Source organism: Lynx rufus, unplaced genomic scaffold, assembly GCF_022079265.1.
Source record: "Lynx rufus isolate CCGP_SWC_20201006 ecotype Redwood Valley unplaced genomic scaffold, mLynRuf1.p SCAF_6, whole genome shotgun sequence".
Lineage (NCBI taxonomy): Eukaryota > Metazoa > Chordata > Mammalia > Carnivora > Felidae > Lynx > Lynx rufus.
The window spans coordinates 14,493,692-14,514,058 of record NW_025814878.1 but is presented as its reverse complement, the minus strand read 5'-3'; the positions used below and the strand labels follow the sequence as shown (position 1 = coordinate 14,514,058).

The 20,367-nt window shown below is 36.0% G+C and overlaps 1 protein-coding gene across 2 annotated transcripts in view; it reads right to left on the bottom strand.

Annotated features, from left to right (window-relative positions):
- The window catches only part of SHPRH (SNF2 histone linker PHD RING helicase), a 96,119-nt gene that overhangs the window by 25,130 nt on the left and 50,622 nt on the right, over window positions 1-20,367 (bottom strand). For both annotated transcript variants that reach the window (XM_047101284.1, XM_047101285.1), the window contains exons 19-25: window positions 17,149-17,322; window positions 16,613-16,675; window positions 15,417-15,642; window positions 13,459-13,602; window positions 11,752-11,853; window positions 4,289-4,360; window positions 1,056-1,244 (exon numbers count right to left, since the gene is read on the bottom strand). In XM_047101284.1, coding sequence (XP_046957240.1) covers window positions 1,056-1,244; window positions 4,289-4,360; window positions 11,752-11,853; window positions 13,459-13,602; window positions 15,417-15,642; window positions 16,613-16,675; window positions 17,149-17,322 — 970 coding nt within the window. The remainder of the gene's footprint in view (window positions 1-1,055; window positions 1,245-4,288; window positions 4,361-11,751; window positions 11,854-13,458; window positions 13,603-15,416; window positions 15,643-16,612; window positions 16,676-17,148; window positions 17,323-20,367) is intronic.

Below are 20,367 nucleotides of genomic sequence, written 5' to 3'. Positions count from 1 at the left end.
GTTTCAACCTGTAGTTAATTTTCTTCAAAAAATACAATCCTTAAAAATAAGGATTTTTAACTCTCAACTACTCCTTCAGGCCCCTATTCCCTGCTACAATCATATATTGATTTGTTCTTTGTCTAAGTTTGGTTAGGGAGGAAAAAAAAGCATGTTTAAGGAAGACAAAGAACAAAGAATTCTAGTAAAGGTTTGTTACCAAATAGATGCCCCTTAGACAGAAAATCCAAGTACAGATCCTATTTGGATTTCAAATTCTAGTCACTTTCTTAAAATTTTAGATGAAGCATGGGAGAAATTAGGAAAATAAAGCCAAGTTTTGGCTATATCATGAAATACCAATCCATGTCATTTGAAAGTATACTATCTCCCTTTTGGGTTACCTGAGTGGCTCAGTCGGTTAAACATCTGACTCCTGATTTTGGCTCAAGTCACGACTGAGCCCCCAAGAGGTTTCCATGATCAAGGGTTGTGGGATCGAGCCTGGCATTGGGCTCTGCGCTGAGCAAGGAGCCTGCTTGGGATTCTCTCTCTCCCCCTCTGCCCACCCCTGCCCCCCAGTAAGTAAATAAACATGAAAAAGAAAAAAAAAAGTATACTATCTCCTTCTTGTGACAGTCTTAATTTTAGCAACCACTATATTTTTTCTTCCAATTAGGTTGGGCTCACCCTTTTTCCCTGCTATCTAGGGTAAATGAAAGAATGAGGAAAAAGCTTTCTTTAAGTAAATCTCTAATTTAATCAGAGCTATATTTGTAGTAGACAGAAATATTATTGAAGATGATGGAGAACTGAAATTCTAAAATGTTACTTGCTTGCCACAGTGGACCTGACGATGGCTAGCCATGTTTGAAAAAGTATTCTTGTGTTTCTCCCACACAGAAAGGAAAGATGGTAAAGCTGAGGCTTTTGGGCAGTGTTTCTACGGACAGGAACAGTGGTTTCCACATAGTCACTGTGCCAGCCTTGTTCTGATTTTGATGCTCTCACTGCTAGTTACGGATTCCTATTACATTGCTCTGACTATGCTTCTACACGTTCTTAACCTACTGTACCTTCACAGGGATGTCCTCTTCCTGGCTGGCTTTCTCTGAGGTGAAGACGTACGAGATTTCTTTGTGAGATGTGGTCTGGCGGCAGATGGCACACTTAATGGAGCTTCTGTGAGACCCTACGCTGTACTGTTCGATAATAATTGAAATGCATTCATTACAGAAGCAGTGTCCACAAGTCAGTACTGCCCACTGGAAAAGAAAACACACAGAACATACCTCAGTGAGATGCTATCAAAGATGCCTTCCAATGTATAAACATATTAAAAAGAGAAGGGAGTCATTTCACTTCCTAAATGTTTTATGACATTAATATTCTTTAAGTCATAAACGCTAAGTTGTACTTTAAAATTAACTATTTTTTAGTCCAACAAGAGTAAGCTTCCATAGTCTTTAGTTCCACTCACACTAACTGTGAGCATAACAGCCAGTCAACCATTATTTTCTAAGTTGGTGTTCTCATTTCGGTATTTAGGAAGAATGCAAATTACTCTTAAAAAATTTTTTTAAATGTTTATTTTTGAGAGAAACAGTGCGGGAGAGGGGCAGAGAGAGAGAGAGGGAGACACAGAACTGGAAGCAGGCTCTAGGCTCTGAGCTGTTAGCACAGAGCCCCATGTGGGGCTTGAACTCACGAGCTGTGAGATTATGACCTGAGCCAAAGTTGGACGCTTAACCATCTGAGCCACCCAGGCGCCTCTGCAAATTACTCTTTTAGCACTGTAACAGCAGATATGATGGAAGGACTGAGAACAACATTAATTTGGAGATAATATCATCATCAGTATATTCTATATAACTCATTAAATGGATTTACAACTTCACATGTTACAGTAATCATTATATTGATAATGAGATGGGCTAGTATCTCACATTTATTTTAAAAGTGGTTCTGGGGGGCACCTGGGTGGCTCAGTTGGTTGAGCATCCGACTTTGGCTCAGGTCATGATCTCGCAGCTCGTGAGTTCAAGTCCCACATGGGGCTCTCTGCTGTCAGTGCAGAGCCTACGTCAGATCCTCTGTCCCTTTCTCTCTCTCTCTGCCCCTCCCCACTTGCACTTTCTCAAAAATAAAGAAAACATTTAAAAAATAAAATAAAAGTGGTTCTGGATACATTAAAAAAATGTAATAAATAAATAAAAAGACATTTTTGATACCCCTTTGCCCTATTTCAAGAAAAGTACAATAATTCTGACTCTTGGAATATACCATGGAGACACCCTGTGTTAGGCAATGAGGGATGCAGAAGTCTATTGGCTTTAGGTGAGAGGTCAGTTCTGAAAGCTGTACACCTTATGCAAGTTATTTAACTTTCTCCCCTGGTGAACAACAACAACAACTGAGCAGTGTTATGAGTGACTAGGTCCCTAAGCACTAAGCTGTATTTTTCTAGGGTTTGGACACATATGGACGTGCATGGAAAGAAGGTGCATGGGTGGGTCCACCTGAGGAATTTTGCAGGACAGACTAAGAAGCCCCTTAGGAAAGAATTCACAGTCAGGGAAGAGAAAAATGAGGCATATCAACTTGTTTTTAAAATAGTTTTTGCCAAGGGGGAGGGGCTGTTTGGGGCTTTACTGGCTGATGCTGTTCATGCCGTTGTTCAGCTGCACACGTGCTCTCAGGGACTCGTGCCATTCGTCAGGAGTTGAAGCTGCAGTAAAATTAAAGAGCTGTTTCACGCGCATTTCTGTAGACACAGCAGCACTCTGCTGTACCTGTGTGCCTCCACTGCCAGTGGGGGTGAAGGGCACTTCCTCCAATAAGAGAGCTTTTGTGGCTCATGACAGCTTCGCATGGACAGCTGAACAAGATAAATTCACCTATATCTGCAAATCAGGAGACACCAGAGACACCTGGCGCTGGGGCCTCAGGGGTGACTTGACTGAACCAGCCCAAACCCAAGACCAGACAATTGGCAATGGCTGCAGGGATTATCTCTGGATAACCGAAGATTATCTGGATAGCCAGTTATCTCTGACCGATTCTCTAAATCAGGAGGGGAACAGGAGAACCAGGAAGCTAATCTAGATTTCCTACAGATTGTGGCTAGGAACAGAGTTAAAAAAGTAAAGTTTTGTTACTCTTATTATAGTCCAGAATGTTCTCCTAAGTGTAGGAAATACAGCTTATACTACAATATGGGCTGTACTAAAATTAATGAAATAATGTATATGAAAGAACTTTAAAAACTGGAAATGTTTAAGACATAAATTAAACAAAATTTCTGATTCATCCAGTTGCATGAATCTCATCAAAACTAAAAGTAAAGAAGATACTACTTACATCATGATTCTTTCCATTTTTATCACTTTTATCACATTTTCACCAGTGACTTTTCTCAGAAATCACCAGGGTCTGTACATTTCTAGCCTCAGTTTCCAAAGTAGCATCTATCTAAGATTTATTATCAATAAAATGTCCTTTAAAAAATCTCACTTTCTGCATAACTTGTGTAAACTAAAAGGTACTTTTTTTCCTGATTATTGCTGGTCAGAATGTGGAGCTCATATATTTAACTTTCTACTCTCAGTTCATAGAAAAAACAGCCAAGAATACTTTTACTCATTTCAAATTTTGAGGAGCAATTAAAATTAATATTGTATACATTGACTTATCATACAAAGTAGAAATTTATACTTTCAAAAATCACAGTTGGTAGGATAAAAGAATCTGAGGAAAGCTAATACGGTGCCATTAAGTTTATAGACATTTGTACACCAACATTCAAAAAGAAATATTCTTAACTGACATAATGGACTTGTAAAAATCACATCTAAATTCCCCCAGGAGAGATATTATTTATACTTTAAAGCCTGGTATTACTAGATATTAATAATCCCAAGTAAATGCCATATTACTATACCCTTGTAATACCTTACGTAAATCTATATATGCTATATTTCTGTACGATTACCAAATAAACATGTTAAACTGACAAAGTCAAATTACTTAGACTCGATCTTGTGACTGGAAACAAGCAAAACTATGCACCTTTAATGAAAAACATGGGGTTATTCTAGAAACATGTTTTTACCTATCACTTAAGGAGGAACACTGCTCAGGCATATGTAGCACTAAAGCATATCACCTAACCTTTGGCCCTATCTTAAGATGGAGGGAATTTTTGCCTTGGACGTAAAACTGGTATGAGAAAAAAAGAGAGATTGTAGGTAAATGCCTTTGAAAGTGTAAAGTGTTTTATAAATGCATATGATATTTATTATTACTTCACCTGTTTTCCCAGCTGCCGAGCACAGATTGGACAAGGTTCTGGATTAATGCCTCCTGATGTTTTATCTTGAGACTGTTCAAAAAAATAAAAACTAGGTTAGTTGCATTTTAAAACCTGATATGCATTTTATAACTCATTTATAAAAGTAGATGCTGGCAATTTCTATTTAAACAATCTAGTAATTAAGGTGATTTAATAATATATTATTATAGGTGCCTGGGTGGCTCAGTGACCATGACAGGTCATGATCTCAGGGTTCCTGAGTTCAAACCCCGTGTCAGGCTCTGTGCTGACAGCTTAGAGCCTGGAGACTGCTTCAGATTCTGTCTCTCTCTCTCCCTCTCTGCTTCTCCCTAGCTCACACTCTCTCTCTCAAAAATAAATACACATTAAAAAAAAAAATACTTAATACTAATATTCCCAGGTTTTACAAATAACATTCAAGGAACAACAACAACAACAAAAAGGAAATAAATTGCATTAAAGTTTGTTAAAAGTTATCATATTACTATATATGTGACTATTATAGCAGGCAAAATGAAAAGCACAATGTGATATAAAAGGTAAATTCTCGGGGTGCCTGGGTGGCGCAGTCGGTTAAGCGTCCGACTCCAGCCAGGTCACGATCTCGCGGTCCGTGAGTTCGAGCCCCGCGTCAGGCTCTGGGCTGATGGCTCGGAGCCTGGAGCCTGTTTCCGATTCTGTGTCTCCCTCTCTCTCTGCCCCTCCCCCGTTCATGCTCTGTCTCTCTCTGTCCCAAAAATAAATAAAAACGTTGGAAAAAAAAAAAAAAGGTAAATTCTCAAAATTTTATTTTCAAGCTAAATTTTGTTATAAATAAATATGTATTATTTTAAAAAATGTAATTTGGAATTCTGAAATAAAGGCTCCTTAAAAACTGGAAAGATAGTATTTATTCTGTACATCCACTGGGTTTGTGATCATAGACTTGGGAAGAGGCAGCATTTATTTACAGGTCTCCTTAGGTTTCTTTTCAGTATCTTTTGTAATCTCATTAGGGCAAAGCAAAATATCTTTGATTTGAGACTTACTTCGCCTGGAAATTATACTGAAGTATAATAGTTCTCTTCAAAATCTCTTTATAACTATTTCAAAAATTTTTGAGCTTCAAAAAGGTCACCAAATTGTCAGGTTTGAATGCTGAGGAAACCATAAAAGAAAGTAAATGACTCACAGATCACTGAAGTTGTAAGTCTGTGGTTTCACTGACCAAATAAACATTTAAAAAAAAATTATTTTTGATTATCCTTTGACTTTTGCAAGTAGTTAAAAAAAAAAAAAAGGTAAATTGTGCATAGATTCAGCAACTGAATGTGTTCAAAACAATTCCTTTAACTAAAATATAAGTATTTTTTTAAAAAGCTGAATTATTCTTTTTTTCTATTTGTTGATTTTGGTTTCAGATAACATATAACCAACCACCTAAAATCTGAGTGGCTAAAACAAACATGAACTTCTCATGATTCCATAGGTCACCTGTGTGCTCTGGGACTGGATGGTGCACTATGGCGCCATGTTGATGTCTAGAAGCCAGAAGACTAGCTAGTCTGGAGAGAGGGCTGAGCTGAGGTTTCTGCTCCTCAAGAAAGATAACTTGTGCTGCTTCACATAGATTCAGAGTTCCAAAGAGCAACAAGGTTGGGAAAACTCTAATGTGCACATACTTTGCAAATCTCTACGCTTGTGTCACATGGCCAAAAGTCAGTGCGGGAGTTTATCCACAGGCATGCATATAATAAAGGGCATTATGTAGCATTCTGTAAATAATTTATCATAATTTACAACATCTCTTCTCTTTAGATTTGAAGTACGATTACTATTTTTCCACAAAGGGCCTGGTTGGTTCAGCTGGTTGAGCGTCTGACTCTTGATTTTGGCTTAGGTCATGATCCCAGGGTTGTGGGATTGAGCCCTGCATCACTCTCTGCACTGAGCGTGGAGCCTGCTTAAGATTCTCTCTTTCTCTCTGCCCCTCTCCCCCTCTCATGCATGATCCTTCTCCCTCTAAAAAGAAAAAGGGCCTGGGTGTAAATACTGTAGGCTTTGTGGCCATGTGGTTTCTGTTGCAACTACTCAACTCTGCTATTGTAGCATGAAAGCAGCCATAAACAATATGTAAAGGAATGAGTGTGGCTGGGTTCCAACAAAACTTTATTTACAAAACAGGTAGTGAGCTGGATTTGTCCCACGTATGGTACTTTGCAGATCCTGACTTAAAGTTATAAATTTCCTCTAAGCACACCTTAGCTGCACATTGTCACATAATTTTTAAAAAAAAAAATTTTTTTTTTTTTTAACGTTTATTTGTTTTTGGGACAGAGGAGACAGAGCATGAACGGGGGAGGGGCAGAGAGAGAGAGGGAGACACAGAATCGGAAACGGGCTCCAGGCTCTGAGCCATCAGCCCAGAGCCCGACGCGGGGCTCGAACTCACGGACCGTGAGATCGTGACCTGAGCTGAAGTCGGACGCCCAACCGACTGAGCCACCCAGGTGCCCCCATAATTTTTAATTTTTATTTTTGTTCACAACGTTTTCTAATTTCCATTGTGACTTATTTAACTCACGGGTTATTTAGGAGTGTGTTGTTAATCTCTGAATATTTGGTTCGTTACCTGGTTATCTTTCCATATTGATTTCTAGTTTAATTCTTCTTTAGTTAGAAAACATAATCTTGCATAATCTTAATCCTTTAAGAATCTTAAGAGTTGTTCTTTGAATCAGCAGAAGGTCTATTCTGGTGACTGTTCCATGTACTCCTAAGAAAAGTGTATTTTGTATTTGCTGGGTATAACTGGTCTGTGTCATTTAGGTCATGGTTGTTCAGTGTTCAAATGTTAGATATCCTTACTGACTTTTTTGTCCATTTTTCTAACATATGGAAGAATCTTGTAATAGTTTAGCTCTGCTTACCTTCTTCCTCTGTGTTACAGTTATAGCTTTCAGAGTTCTGTATATGATGTATATCCTATACAACAGTACTATTGCTTTGCAGAGTCAATATTCTTTTTTATTTACCTACATATTTATGCTTTCTCTTAACCTGTGTTCCTTCCTGTAGTTCCCTTCAAACTGGTATAATTTCCCTTCAGTCCAAAGAACTCCCTTTAATATTGGTTGTGGTGTGAGTCTATTGGGAAGGAATTCTTTCAGTCTTTATCTAGAAACATCTTTATTTTACTTTTTGTTTACTTAACATAATTTTTTTTTTTTTTTTACATTTATTTATCTTTGAGAGACAGAGAGAGACAGAGCACAAGTGGGGTAAGGTCAGAGAAAGATGAAGACACAGAATCTGAAGCAGGTTCCAGGCTCTGAGCTGTCAGCACAGAGCCTGACACGGGGCTCAAACTCACAAACCGTGAGATCACGACCTAAGCCGAAGTCGGATGCTTAACCCAATGAGCTACCCAGGCACCCCTTTGTTTCACTTTTTATAACAGTATTTTAAAGATGTTCTTCCACTGTTATCTGGTTACACAGCAAAGCTATGCAAACGTGGTAACAGTGGAATGACATCTTTAAAATGCTAAAAGAAAACAGTTTCCCTGTGTAGTCAACAAGGAGAAGGTATATAGTCACCATTTTTATGGTGCTACTTTGAAAGTATTATTCTTTTTTTCTCCCAGTTCTAGTTGCTTAGTTTTTTTTTTTTTTTTTTTTTTTTCATTATTTTTGGTTTCTAGCAGATTGATTAGGATACTCGTAGGTGTTTAAAAAAATTATTTTTTCTGTTTGGGGTTTTCTGAGCTTCTTGAATCTGTAAGATATTATCATATTACCTTTCAGTTTTGGAAAATTCTTAGCCATTACTTCTTCACGTTGCTCTAGTACCATTTCATCTCTTTCTCTCCTGGAGCTTCAATTACATGTATGCCAATCATATGACTTGTGTCCCACATCTTTCACTTTATGCGCTCTTTACTTTTATTTATATGCTTCTTCAAACTGGGTATTATTTGTTGAACAATAATTGATTTCACTACTTCTGTCATTTTGTGTCTGGTCACCATCCAACGAGTTTTTAATTTCAGGTACTGGATTTTGCCATTCCAAAATGTCCATTTGATTCTACTGTATATATTCTAGTTCATTTTATCTATGTTGTCTAGCTTTTCCTCTCTTTAATGTATTAATCATAATTACTTTAAAGTCCTTTCCTGCTATGTCCACAATCTGGATTATTTATAGATCTGCTCTGACTGTCCACTTATTACCTTTTAGTTACTGGTCACATTCTCCTGCCTTGCACATTTCTTGGAAATTCTTATTGTGTGCTACATTTCCTAGTTTGTTTATATACAACAAACTGACAAAATTAGATGTTATTTTCCTTCACAGGGATTACCCCTCCCCCAGTAGGCAGTTAGGTTAAGGGGTGAGTGGCTACTCAATCCATTAAAAAACTGAGCTGGTTTTGGGGATCTATTTTAAGTTTAGTTAAAAACGCAGGCCACTATGGTTTCAAATGTCTCAGTGGTTAAGACCTGTTATGTTCATTGTTGGCTCCTTGCTCTCTTGGGAATGAACTGTTTCCTGAGTGCTGTGAAACTAAGATTTCACTGTGTATTTCTACTTCAGGCCTAACTGTCAAGTGTCACTTAGCAAACGAGTAAAGTTTGTTGTGCATCTGAGGCTCCTCTAGGTTCAAAATTAATACTAACTCACCTGGCCATCAAAAGTACTACTGATTTCTCTTTCTCCTGTTTGAGTCCCTCTGCAATACTGACCTTAATCTCAGTCTGTACCCAGGTATGGCAAATGTTTTCAGGCAAGACAATGGCCAGCAATCTCAGCTAACCTAGAAAGAGCTCTTCCTTTCCTAGAACGTCACTTCACCTCAACCTTTTTGCTTCTATAGGTCTCTACTGTCTTTAAAAACAAAATGTTATTAAGGTAATGGCAAGACATCACTGCTATTCCCATATAGAAGTAGCAGTCCTCAAATAAATAGAGTATTAAAGATATCATGTGGTTGCTTAGTATTCAGAAAATTTCTTCTGAACAACTTATTTTTTTAACTGAGATAATTGACACATATTAATTTCAGGTGTACAACACAGTGACTCAATATTTATGTACTGGAGACCTTCTTTATGCTTTGAAATCTTATTGGAAATTTACCAGTTTTCTCTTACTTGATACTGAAAACTGCTGATCAACAGTGTAACACGTTCATCTTTAAATTTCTTCAGAGCTCTTAAATGTATACCGCTCTGCTTTAAGTGATTAATTTATATTTTATTTCCCAAGTTTAGTTGACTTGCTAACTAACATCTTATTAAATCACTATTTGATTAGTGCTTATGATCTGTCTACATCAAATTACATCAAATCACATTAAGTTCCTTGAGGCCAAGGACCAACTCTATCTCAAACTCCTACTATAATGTATATACGTCAAATGGTGCTCAATAAGTCCCTGCTGACTGCCAGAAAATTTTGAAAATTTGTTTAGTTTACTATTTTTATTTACTTTAACTAAACACAGTCACATAAAATTGGGATTATACTCCATTTATAGTTTTATTTTTTGTTTAATTTTGTTATTTTTTTCTCTCAACTTTCTTATTTTGAGAGAGAGAGCGAGTGTAATGTTGTAATAAATATCCTCATATCTAATTTACCCCCCAAATTTCTGTTTCAGGAAAAGTTCTAAGAATTACTGAGTCAAAAGCTATGAATTATCTAAAATTGTTAATATATGTCCAAGTATTTTCGGGAAAGGGCTATATAAATTTATATTCCCATTGGTAATACACAAAATATCCATTCACTGCCCTTTCACCACTGTGGAGTGTTAAAAATTTTTTTTTGGTTTATTTATTTTTGAGAGATACCAAGAAAGAGCATGAGTGGGGGACAGGCAGAGAGAAAGGGAGACAGAGAATCTCAAGCAGGCTGTGTGCTGGCAGCACAGAGCTCGATGTAGGGCTTGAACTCATGAGTCATGAGATCATGACCTGAGCCAAAACCTAGAGCTGACACTTACCCAACTGAGCCATTCAGGCGCCCCTGTGGAATGTTATTTTAAAAATCTTTCCCTATTTGGTGGCAGGAAATGGTATGAGCTTAATTTGATTTTCCTTCACTTACAGATTAAATGTTTTTTTCTTATATTATTAGCTGAATTGGGTTTTCTAGGCAGATTATATATTCTTACTTAGAACTTTAATTAAAAAAAACCCATTCAACAAATCGATATCCTGATTTATATCCTATAACTAACAATTACCTATTTCTTTGTTTTGACTTTCACATGTAAAGTGTAGAAATCTAACATTAAAAAAACTCACATTTAGGAATAAGAAGAAATTTTTTCCAAATGTTATTTCTCTAGTGCTAGCATTTTGCATGAGACCGACTTTTAAGTTTTCTCCCATCTTTTTTCTCCTGCCAGGATAACAGCAGTCATCATAGTAATATTAGTAATAATATAATAATATTAATAGCAAAGACCTAGTAAGTGCTTAATAAATTAGGAACTGCTCTAGCACTCTTCCTATATTAATTTACACAGTCCTCAAGAAAGTCCTGCAAGATAATGTTATTATTCTCATTTTACGATGGGGCAAAGAAAGGTAAATAACTTAAAGACCTACATGTAGAAAATAGTGGTGTCAAGAACCAAACCTGAACTGTCTGGATCCCAAGACTATCTTCTTAGCCACCGTGCTGTTTTACTTATAATGAATGTTCAACTTTTCATTTTCTCACCACTGGGATTTACAGATCCACTTAAATGTATTTTGTATCAGTTTTCAGGACCAACTCTAGTCTACTGCTTTCCTTCACTTGTCCTATCCAAAAATCTATTGTATCTCTTTCTGGAAGGTACTGTCAAAAGCTATTTATTCTCACAATCAAATGGAATTACATTCATCAATGTCCAACACAGTATGTTGCTCACAACTCAGAAAATGTGTTTTGAATTACATTAAATAATTCATTGTTATATTTTCTGATTTAGTAGCCTTCCAAACATTTTATAATTCCAAATAACAAATTAAAAATCTATTTATGTATTAAGGAATGCGTGTGTGTATATATATCTATATATAGACATATACATACATCTCTATATAGATATATATATAGAGAGAGAGAGGAGAGGGAGATTATATAATGTAACCTTTGCCTAGAGGTATGTTGTAATACTTCCACTATTCAAGGTTTTGAACTACAATCTGTTTACATTCTTCTATACTCTACAGTACACATCCTTTATAGAATCTGTATAACACAATATCATCTGTTGTGATCTGTGTAGCTAGTGTAGATATAACTTGTGTTCTGACTGATACAATTAACACACACACAAAAGACTGATTAAAAACAAAACGCTGTACCATTAATTGTGGGACTAATAGATTAAAAGGAAAGAGTCACTAAGGTTTACAGGTATACAGCATGGGAAAAAGTAGCATCTTTTAAACACAATACCTTCTCCAAGTTAGTTAGGTAAAGAAGCTGCCCAAGTTTCTTCTGAAGTTGTGATGTAGCAACAGCTTTATCATTTAGTAGTTTTATACGATTTTGTTCTACCTAAAAAAAAAAAAAAACAAAAAACAAAACAACTTCTTTACTGTCTCTTAGAAAGATTTTATTCTATTAAACATGCACAATTCTTCCTCAATAATTTAAGGGTGTCCTATTTTTTTTTTTTTAAATTTTTTTTTTTTTCAACGTTTATTTATTTTTGCGACAGAGAGAGACAGAGCATGAATGGGGGAGGGGCAGAGAGAGAGGGAGACACAGAATCGGAAACAGGCTCCAAGCTCTGAGCCATCAGCCCAGAGCCCGACGCGGGGCTCGAACTCACGGACCGCGAGATCGTGACCTGGCTGAAGTCGGACGCTTAACCGACTGCGCCACCCAGGCGCCCCAAGGGTGTCCTATTTAAGCAAATCCATTGACATATGAAAACTCAAATTTGCAAAAACGGATACTAGATATTTCAAAAGGGAATCTCTCTCTCTATATATGTTGCACTACAGAAGACAAACTTTAATAAATACGAAGTTTCCCCATAAACTTGAAGTTGGATAAAAATCAACCCAAATTCTATTTATGTACCATTTTTCAGTAATACCCAGGAGATAAAGAAAAACTAAGTGATTTGCTGCTTTGGTCAGAGCGATTTTATGAAACCCAGGCAGCCTCTCCCTGCACACACACACACTCATATCCCCACCGCCATCCCGTCCTTCTTTTGCCCAGTAGAAAATAGCAGACAGAAGATTACAAAAATAAGAGGAATTTGGTTACACAGGAAAAAATTACAATTCATGGTTTAAAGGCTGACACACAAAAAAATGAGTATTTCTAAGTTTAACTAAGGTATAGTCTCCAAGCTTTAGAAAAGCAAAAAGATTTAAAAGATAAAACACATACAAGGAATAAAATTATAAAGGAAATAATATTTTAAATATGGGAGAGAAAAGGTTGGAAGAGTCATTTTTTATTCCTGGGATATAAAGAGAGATTTATTAGAAGATAAGTTATTACTATCTGTTCATCATAACAAAGGAAAATTGCAAAAAGAGGTTTTTTTTAAATGTTCATTTATTTTTGAGAAAGCGCATATGCATGTGCACACGCCTGCACACATGTGAGCAGGGAAGGGGAAGAGAGAGACAGGCAGACCGAAGATCTGAAGCGGGTTCTGTGCTAACAGCAGAAAGTCTGATGGTGGGCTTGAACTCACGAACCATGATATCAAGACTTAAGCTGAAGCTGCACGCTTAACTGACTGAACCACCCAGGGGCCCCGCAAAAGAAAAGTTTTTGATTGTTCTTACAGAAGCTTTTTCTATTTCTGAAAAAACTGAGGCAAGAACACAGGTCTAAAAACTGACTGAGACCACCTTAAGATTCTGACATACAGAAGGTGCTCAAAAAAACACAAATATGCAATCTGGAGAGAAACAAACCAAAATAGTAAATTCTACGCATATGTTAGATAGGATATTTCTCTCCTTGTCTTTTTTAACCTACAAAACCAATCACTTTTATATGGTTTAAACTAAGAGCAGAGATTAAACGCATTCTTAAAGAAGAGATCACTGCCTTGACTCTCTCTTCTATGGGCCTTGGATTTTTGTGACACTTATTGGCTGTGCTGTTTTCTGTGATTTACTTGCAAATTACCTCATGTGGTTCAATGATATGAAGAACAGGTGGGTTGGGCTTTGGCTCCCTAGGATGACGCACTCTCAGTCTTTCTGTAGCCATTGCAAGTTCATCAATAGCAGATACACGATTCCTTAGAGCCATCCAGTATTCATGAAGCAACTGAAAGAAAACACGAAGACAGTGGTATTTAATGCACATAATTAAGATTGGTTAAAACCACTGAAAAGTGCCATGATCAAAAGTCTTCAGTGAAGTCTAAGACATACACATTTTTTCGTTAAGTTGTGTCTAAGACACAAGCAATTTTGGGGCCATTTTTTAAGATGAGGACATATGACGGAATAACCTCCATAGGCCACAGAATAATATGGTGTCTTTAGAATCTTAGAAACAGAACACCCAAAGATATCTTGGTGGCACCATAGATCTTCGTAGGTCATTGTTAGCCTCGTGGAATCTTTATTTTTTTAAGAAATATTTTTATTATAAACTATTTCACATTTTCAAAATCATATATATATATGTATATACATACATATGTGTGTGTATATGTGTGTGTGTGTGTGTGTGTGTGTGTGTGTATATATATATATATATATATATATATATATATATATGAGATAATGAGACTACTAAAATACACAACTGAGTACTCAACATCCGATTTAAGAAAGAGCAATACCAATGCCTTGGCGAGCCTCTGTGCTCCTCCCTAACTGTATCACTCTTCCCTCACATATTCTTCCCTCATCCCTACAGTGGACTAACCACTGTTCTGAACTGGACTCCCTCTTCTGTACTTTTCACTGGAGCTATACTAATCTACGCATTCTTAATAATTTGGTTATACATTTTTCTCAAATTTATGGAAATGTATCAGTGTAAAATCTTTGATATGCTTTCTTCACTAACATTATGCTTTGAGGTAGACCCCAACTGACGTGTATAACAGTAGCTTATTAATTTGCATTGCTGTACGAGAGTTCAGTCTGCAGTGTTACAGAGAAAAAATTCATAAAGATCTGAGAAAACAGACATAGGAGGTCATCAAAACAAGCGCAGAGGAAAAATGCAGGGGCAATTGGATACTGTACAGAGTACTGTCTTCTTCCGATCACTTGCTATAATTAACTATGTTAATGTGCTTTTGCATTTAGAATAGTAATGTGAGAAGAAACAATTTACTATGAATCAATGATTTCAACTATAAAGGTATTATCCCCCAATTTACCAAACATATGAAATGATATTACAGACCACATATTTTCTCTTTCTGGATAGAAATTATTATCTTGCTTTAAAAGTCAAGACCTTCAGATTTTTAAAGAAATATATAAAAGGAATTATAATATTATAAATAAAACTGTTCTTTCATTTCCTCACAGATTTCACCTTCAAAGAAGGATAATGGATAACAAATCCAAATATAAAGAATAATTCAAAATCAATGAATTTTGGAATCTCATTTCAAGCAAAGTTGTAATATGACAAAATTATCAAAATATAAACATAAAGGGTCACTTTCTACTTTATCAACTGCAATGGTTTCCAGTGGTGTAGGGTGAGAAATATTTACTGTGTTCTTCAATCTTCGAAATTATTGGCGTTTGGTTATTACTCACAGAGCAAAAGCAAAACAAGACAGCAAAAACAAACAAAACTCTACTTTCACAGAATTGCAGTGTAAGATCAAGCTAAGAAGAATGAAACACTTTCACAGCTAAATTACAAGGCTTCATATCAATTTCATTTTAATAATGACTTTCTTTTAGTAATTTAATATATAGAAGTTCCTTATTTGTTCAGTACTATTGTATTTATTATTCTTCATAACAACCATTACATTTTAGGGAAAGAGAAATTATGATACCTCAAGTCTCTGAAGCAGATTTTTAAAAACTGAAGAGAGAAAAATAGTAATAATATAAAGAAGAAAAATTCTTAATATTGGAAAAAATATTAAAATACTATACCTTATATTCCTTTTTCCATGCTTCAAAAAGATCCATTGAAGTACTTCCTTCATCAATGAATTCAACATCAAATCTATGTGATTTTGCAAATGATAGCAATGCTTTCATAGATCGCTCTGTCTCACTTACTGCCCACAAACCCCGGCTGGTGGTGGGTATTCGATCATCCACCAGTCCTTCTTCATCTTCTATCATCTCCTCAAATATTGCAGTCTGGCCTTTCACTCTGAAAACAAACGAGAACAAAACAACAGTAACTACTGTCAGTGGGTAACGAGCATGGTAAAAGTCCTACTGGCAGGGCCAATCGAGTAGCAAGGTCAATAACTTTTCATCAATAACTTTCAATATCATGTCTACAAGATCATGCCTTCAAGTCTTTGGGAAACTGCAGCAATTCTGAAAACACTGGAGGCATAATAATAAATTTGTCCAGTGTCTTGACCAGCAGTCTGACATCATAAAAAATGGCTATAAAGTTCAGGCTAAAATCTAGCTATGAGAATTACCATAATATAAAGCACAAACTACCACCACCACCGACCATGGAAAAACAAACACAACAAAATGATAAGATGATCTCAAAGTACACTGTTGATCTGTTTATTTAAGGAGACCAGAACTTAGCCTTTTCTCAATTTCTGTGTGTAAAATAGGAATAATTTTGCTATACCATAGCTATTATGATTCACTGGGTACCTTAATCCTTGACATGGGATGAAAACTTCAAATTTGTGTTGGAGAAAGTATATTGAAAACTAACCTTTTATAGAACTCTTACCATGTACTATGCTAAGCAATTATGTGCATTTTAAAATTTAATATTCATAAACAACTCAATGAGGTAAGTGTTGTTTTTATTATCATTTCATGAATGAGGATACTGAGGCTTAGAGAGGTAATCCGCCCACAATAGTGGGGAGGGATCTGAGTTACAATGTGTTGGACTTGAGAATCTGTCACTCCTCTAAACTGTCCCTCCATCACACATTATTAGATGACATGAGTATTTGGAAATAACTTTTATGTAAGTAAAACTGAACATGTTAAATGATCACATGCCAAAGTTTACTGAATTGATGTAATTAAAGAAAAAAAAAACACAGGAAGGTTCCATGAGGAAAACACAGTCTTATAAATCAAAACACCAAGTCTTATAATGGTTTCACTTTCCTGATGGTAATCAGAGAACTCACGTGTGGGAAAACAGCTTTGATTCATACTCTGTGAACAATTCATCCGCCTTACAAAAGACACAACTGAAAAAGAAAAAAAATGATCAGAGAAATAACTTGCAAACATAACAACAAGGTAATTTCTAAAAGAGGCTTATTAGTATTTTATATTTCACTTTTTCTTTACAACAAATAGGCCATTTAAGAAAAAAAATTACAGAAGCGCCTGGGTGCCTCAGTCAGTTAAGAGTCGACTTAGCTCAGGTCATGATCTCGCAGTCATGCTTCAGATTCTGTGTCTCCCTCTCTCTCTGCCCAGGCCCCCCTCCCCCCACCCCGTCTCTCTCTCAAAAATAAACGTTAAAAAATATTACACAGTTTTCAGTATGTGGTTCTTGAGAATTTTTTAAAAAGTACATTAATAATACATCTCTTTCCACTTTTGTCTGAATTTAAATGAAGAAACTTTTATTAGATGAGCCACTGTTCTTCTCTCAGAAGAACGCTAGCATAATGGAGTGATGCCATTTCACTGCATGACGTCTCCTGTCACCTACCAGTTGAGAGGAAGTCTGGTTGGTCGGAGGTGGCAGATTGTTGCTGATTCAATAACATTACGAGATGGAGGTCCCTCCAGGTTTTTTACAGCCTCTCTTACTAGCTTCTGGAATTTATTCAGCTCTTCCATTTGTGTTGTAAGTAAGAACTGAAGACCTCTGCAGTCATGGAACCTGATTCACATCACCAGCATCACCACACAAGGCAAACAAAAGAACAGTGGGTCAATTTCCTCAAATTCACAAAATGATCGTCAAAGTGTCAAAGAAATTGTGCAACATTCTACATAGCCTACCTCGAGTGAATTTACTTTAGTAGTATGTTCAATCTACTAGGAGACAAGGTATAACAACATTGGGTTATTTACTGTAAAAGATACCAAAATTGCGATAGTCCCTGTCCTCAGGACCTAAAACAGAGTCTGCAAAATCTGTCTCTGCCTCAGGTGTCTTTGAAAGACCAAGATTGCCACATTTTTTCTTTTTTAATGCCGGTTTACTACAAATGTCCCTCCTGAAATTCTTGTTTTATACGGAGAAGGAATTATAGGATGAAAAATAAAGAGAAAAATTGAAAAGAAGAAAAACAGCCAAGAGTTCTATTCCTTGCTACAAAGAGTTTACAAATACGTACACACATATATATGTGATATGTGTATATATGTATGTTATCACATATATTTATATTATTTACATATATATACATTTTATTAAGTATTCACTATATGATGTCAGGCACTTTGCCAAGCTCTTTCCCTATATAATCTCAACAGATACTATTGTGCTCATGTTATGGATGAAGCCTAATGAATCAAAATAATTTAATTAAAGTTAAAAGTTATCATGTAGCAGTTAGGAGTTAAACCCAAACACAATGCTCTTAACTGTTTTTGATAAACTGAGTAAAATGTGCTAAGGAAAGAAATGTATGGGTGTGTATGAATGGGTTTACGAAACAAGAAAGAAAGCCTAGAATAATAAATCAGAAAATGAAAATACAAATTGGATTTGTTGGCTTAAGAGTATATCCTTCTCCTTCCTAAAATGCCATAGACACTTTTCTCCAAATTGTTCAAAAGAGTCCACTCTCCTTTCTGAAGGCTTCCTCAGTATTTTACAACACTAATCGATATTTCTTTCTGTCCATGAAGTTTATTGAGAATATCATTCATTTTAGTCCTTTGTCATCTTCAAGTTTTTACACATACTCATATTTCTCAAATTGTTCACGGGTTGGTCTTCTCATTAAGCTAATATTTAGAAGATAAGAATTAGATCATATCTTTAAAAAATATGTAATACTGGGGCGCCTGGGTGGCTCAGTTGGTTAAGAGTCAGACTTCAGCTCAGGTCATGATCTCACAGTTTGTGAGTTTGAGCCCCGCATCAAGCTCTGCATTGACAACTCAGAGCCTGGAGCCTGCTTTGGATGCTGTGTCTCCCTCTCTCTCTGTCCCTCCCCTACTCACACTCTGTCTCACAAAAATGAATGTTAAAAACAAAATAAAAAAAAATTGTAAAAAATATGTAATAGATACAGAACAGGTGCTCAATAATTTCTAAAAGAATTTGCACAGGGATACAAGAACACAATTAGGTTAGGTATCAGTATTATTCACAAATTATGCAACTAGGGACTAAAAAATGATCACAGATCAGCATTTAACAGTGTTAGCTATATTCTCTCTTGTAAATACTTTAAGTTAAAAACAACACATAATAATAACATTATACTAAATGGTATGCACTATTCTAAGTACGCAAGCACCTTGCAGATATTAATTTACTAATCCTCACGACAATGCTGTGTGGTTTTATAGATGAGGAAAATAAGGCACAAAGAGCTTCAATAACTTTCCCAAGGTCACAGAGCTAGTACGTGGGGGAGTTGGGATATGAACACAGGCACCCTGACTCAAGAATCCACCTGTGCTCTTAATCACTAAAATTTTCCTTTCCTAAGAAGTGTTAAGAAGCAAACATGAATAATTCGACTCTGAGACTCTGATCTCACTGAAAAACACAGCAGCAGTGCTAAAATAATCTTTGAATGTATATTTAATATAGAAAACATTAACTCACCTAGAGGTAATGTAAGTTATACATTTAAAAATTTTTTAATTTTATTTCCAGTATAGTTAGCATACAGCATAAGTTACACATTTGGAAGTGTTTTCTTACTTTCTATTGACGTCTAATGTTTCTGAGAAAAATGTGTAATAAATGGTATGTTTTACATTACCTATAGGTCCCATTATAGCCCTGGGACCTACTTTTAACAGGACTATGTTCACATATACAGGAATTTGCAACATTTAAATAGTTTCTATGTGATTTAAGAAAAAAACCTTCAAAATAATTTTAATATTTTCTTATCAGCTAATTCCACAACGCTGGCAGAACACATTAGTATATAGCTCTAAAACTGGATAAAATGAATCACGACTTAAATGACAACTTATCCTGGAATGGTGACTCTTGGGTTTAAGAGAGAAAAACGAAGTGCAGTGAAGAGTATAATGTCCTGCATATATCTCAGAAATGAAGCCGTCAAGTTCTGTATGGTGAAAAAGAGGATGACTGTACCTCTGAATTAGTAATGGCACATGGAAAATGTAGTAGGCATTTGGAAGGGCTTTTAAAAGAGTAAAAGAAAACACTTTAAAACGTTTTAAAGATATTCTTATGCTGAAAACTAACACTAATCCCAAGGCTGACCTTATACTGGGATATGATCTGAGAAGCAATAAAAGATCCTCTCTCTGTCCCCTCCCTAGAATCAACAGTCCTGCCACAACATCTCAATTCCTCACATTAGCCCGACATTCCTTTGGGTTAAACCATTGAACTATTTTTGAAAAAAAAAATAACTTTGGTCTTTGGAAATAATTATTCACCATTTCTACATCAAAAGCAATAATGCAACTTACCTACAAAGACTCTGAAGAATGGTGAGCGTTGATGAGAAGAGAGAAAGATGGGGGAGACCGCAGGAAACTCTAGAACACAAAACCTGGGCCCCTGTGGTGCTATGATGGTTATTAGTCTGTGGGGCTGAGTTACACAGTGGAAGCATGAATGCCTTACCTCAATTCTCCAAAACAAAGTCTATTTCAAGACTTTGCTTAGAGTTGGCTTTGGGTGTGTCCAATGAAGATACAAAGAATATACTTTAAGTATATTAAAAAAAAAAAAAAGCACTAAAAAGGGAATATTTTA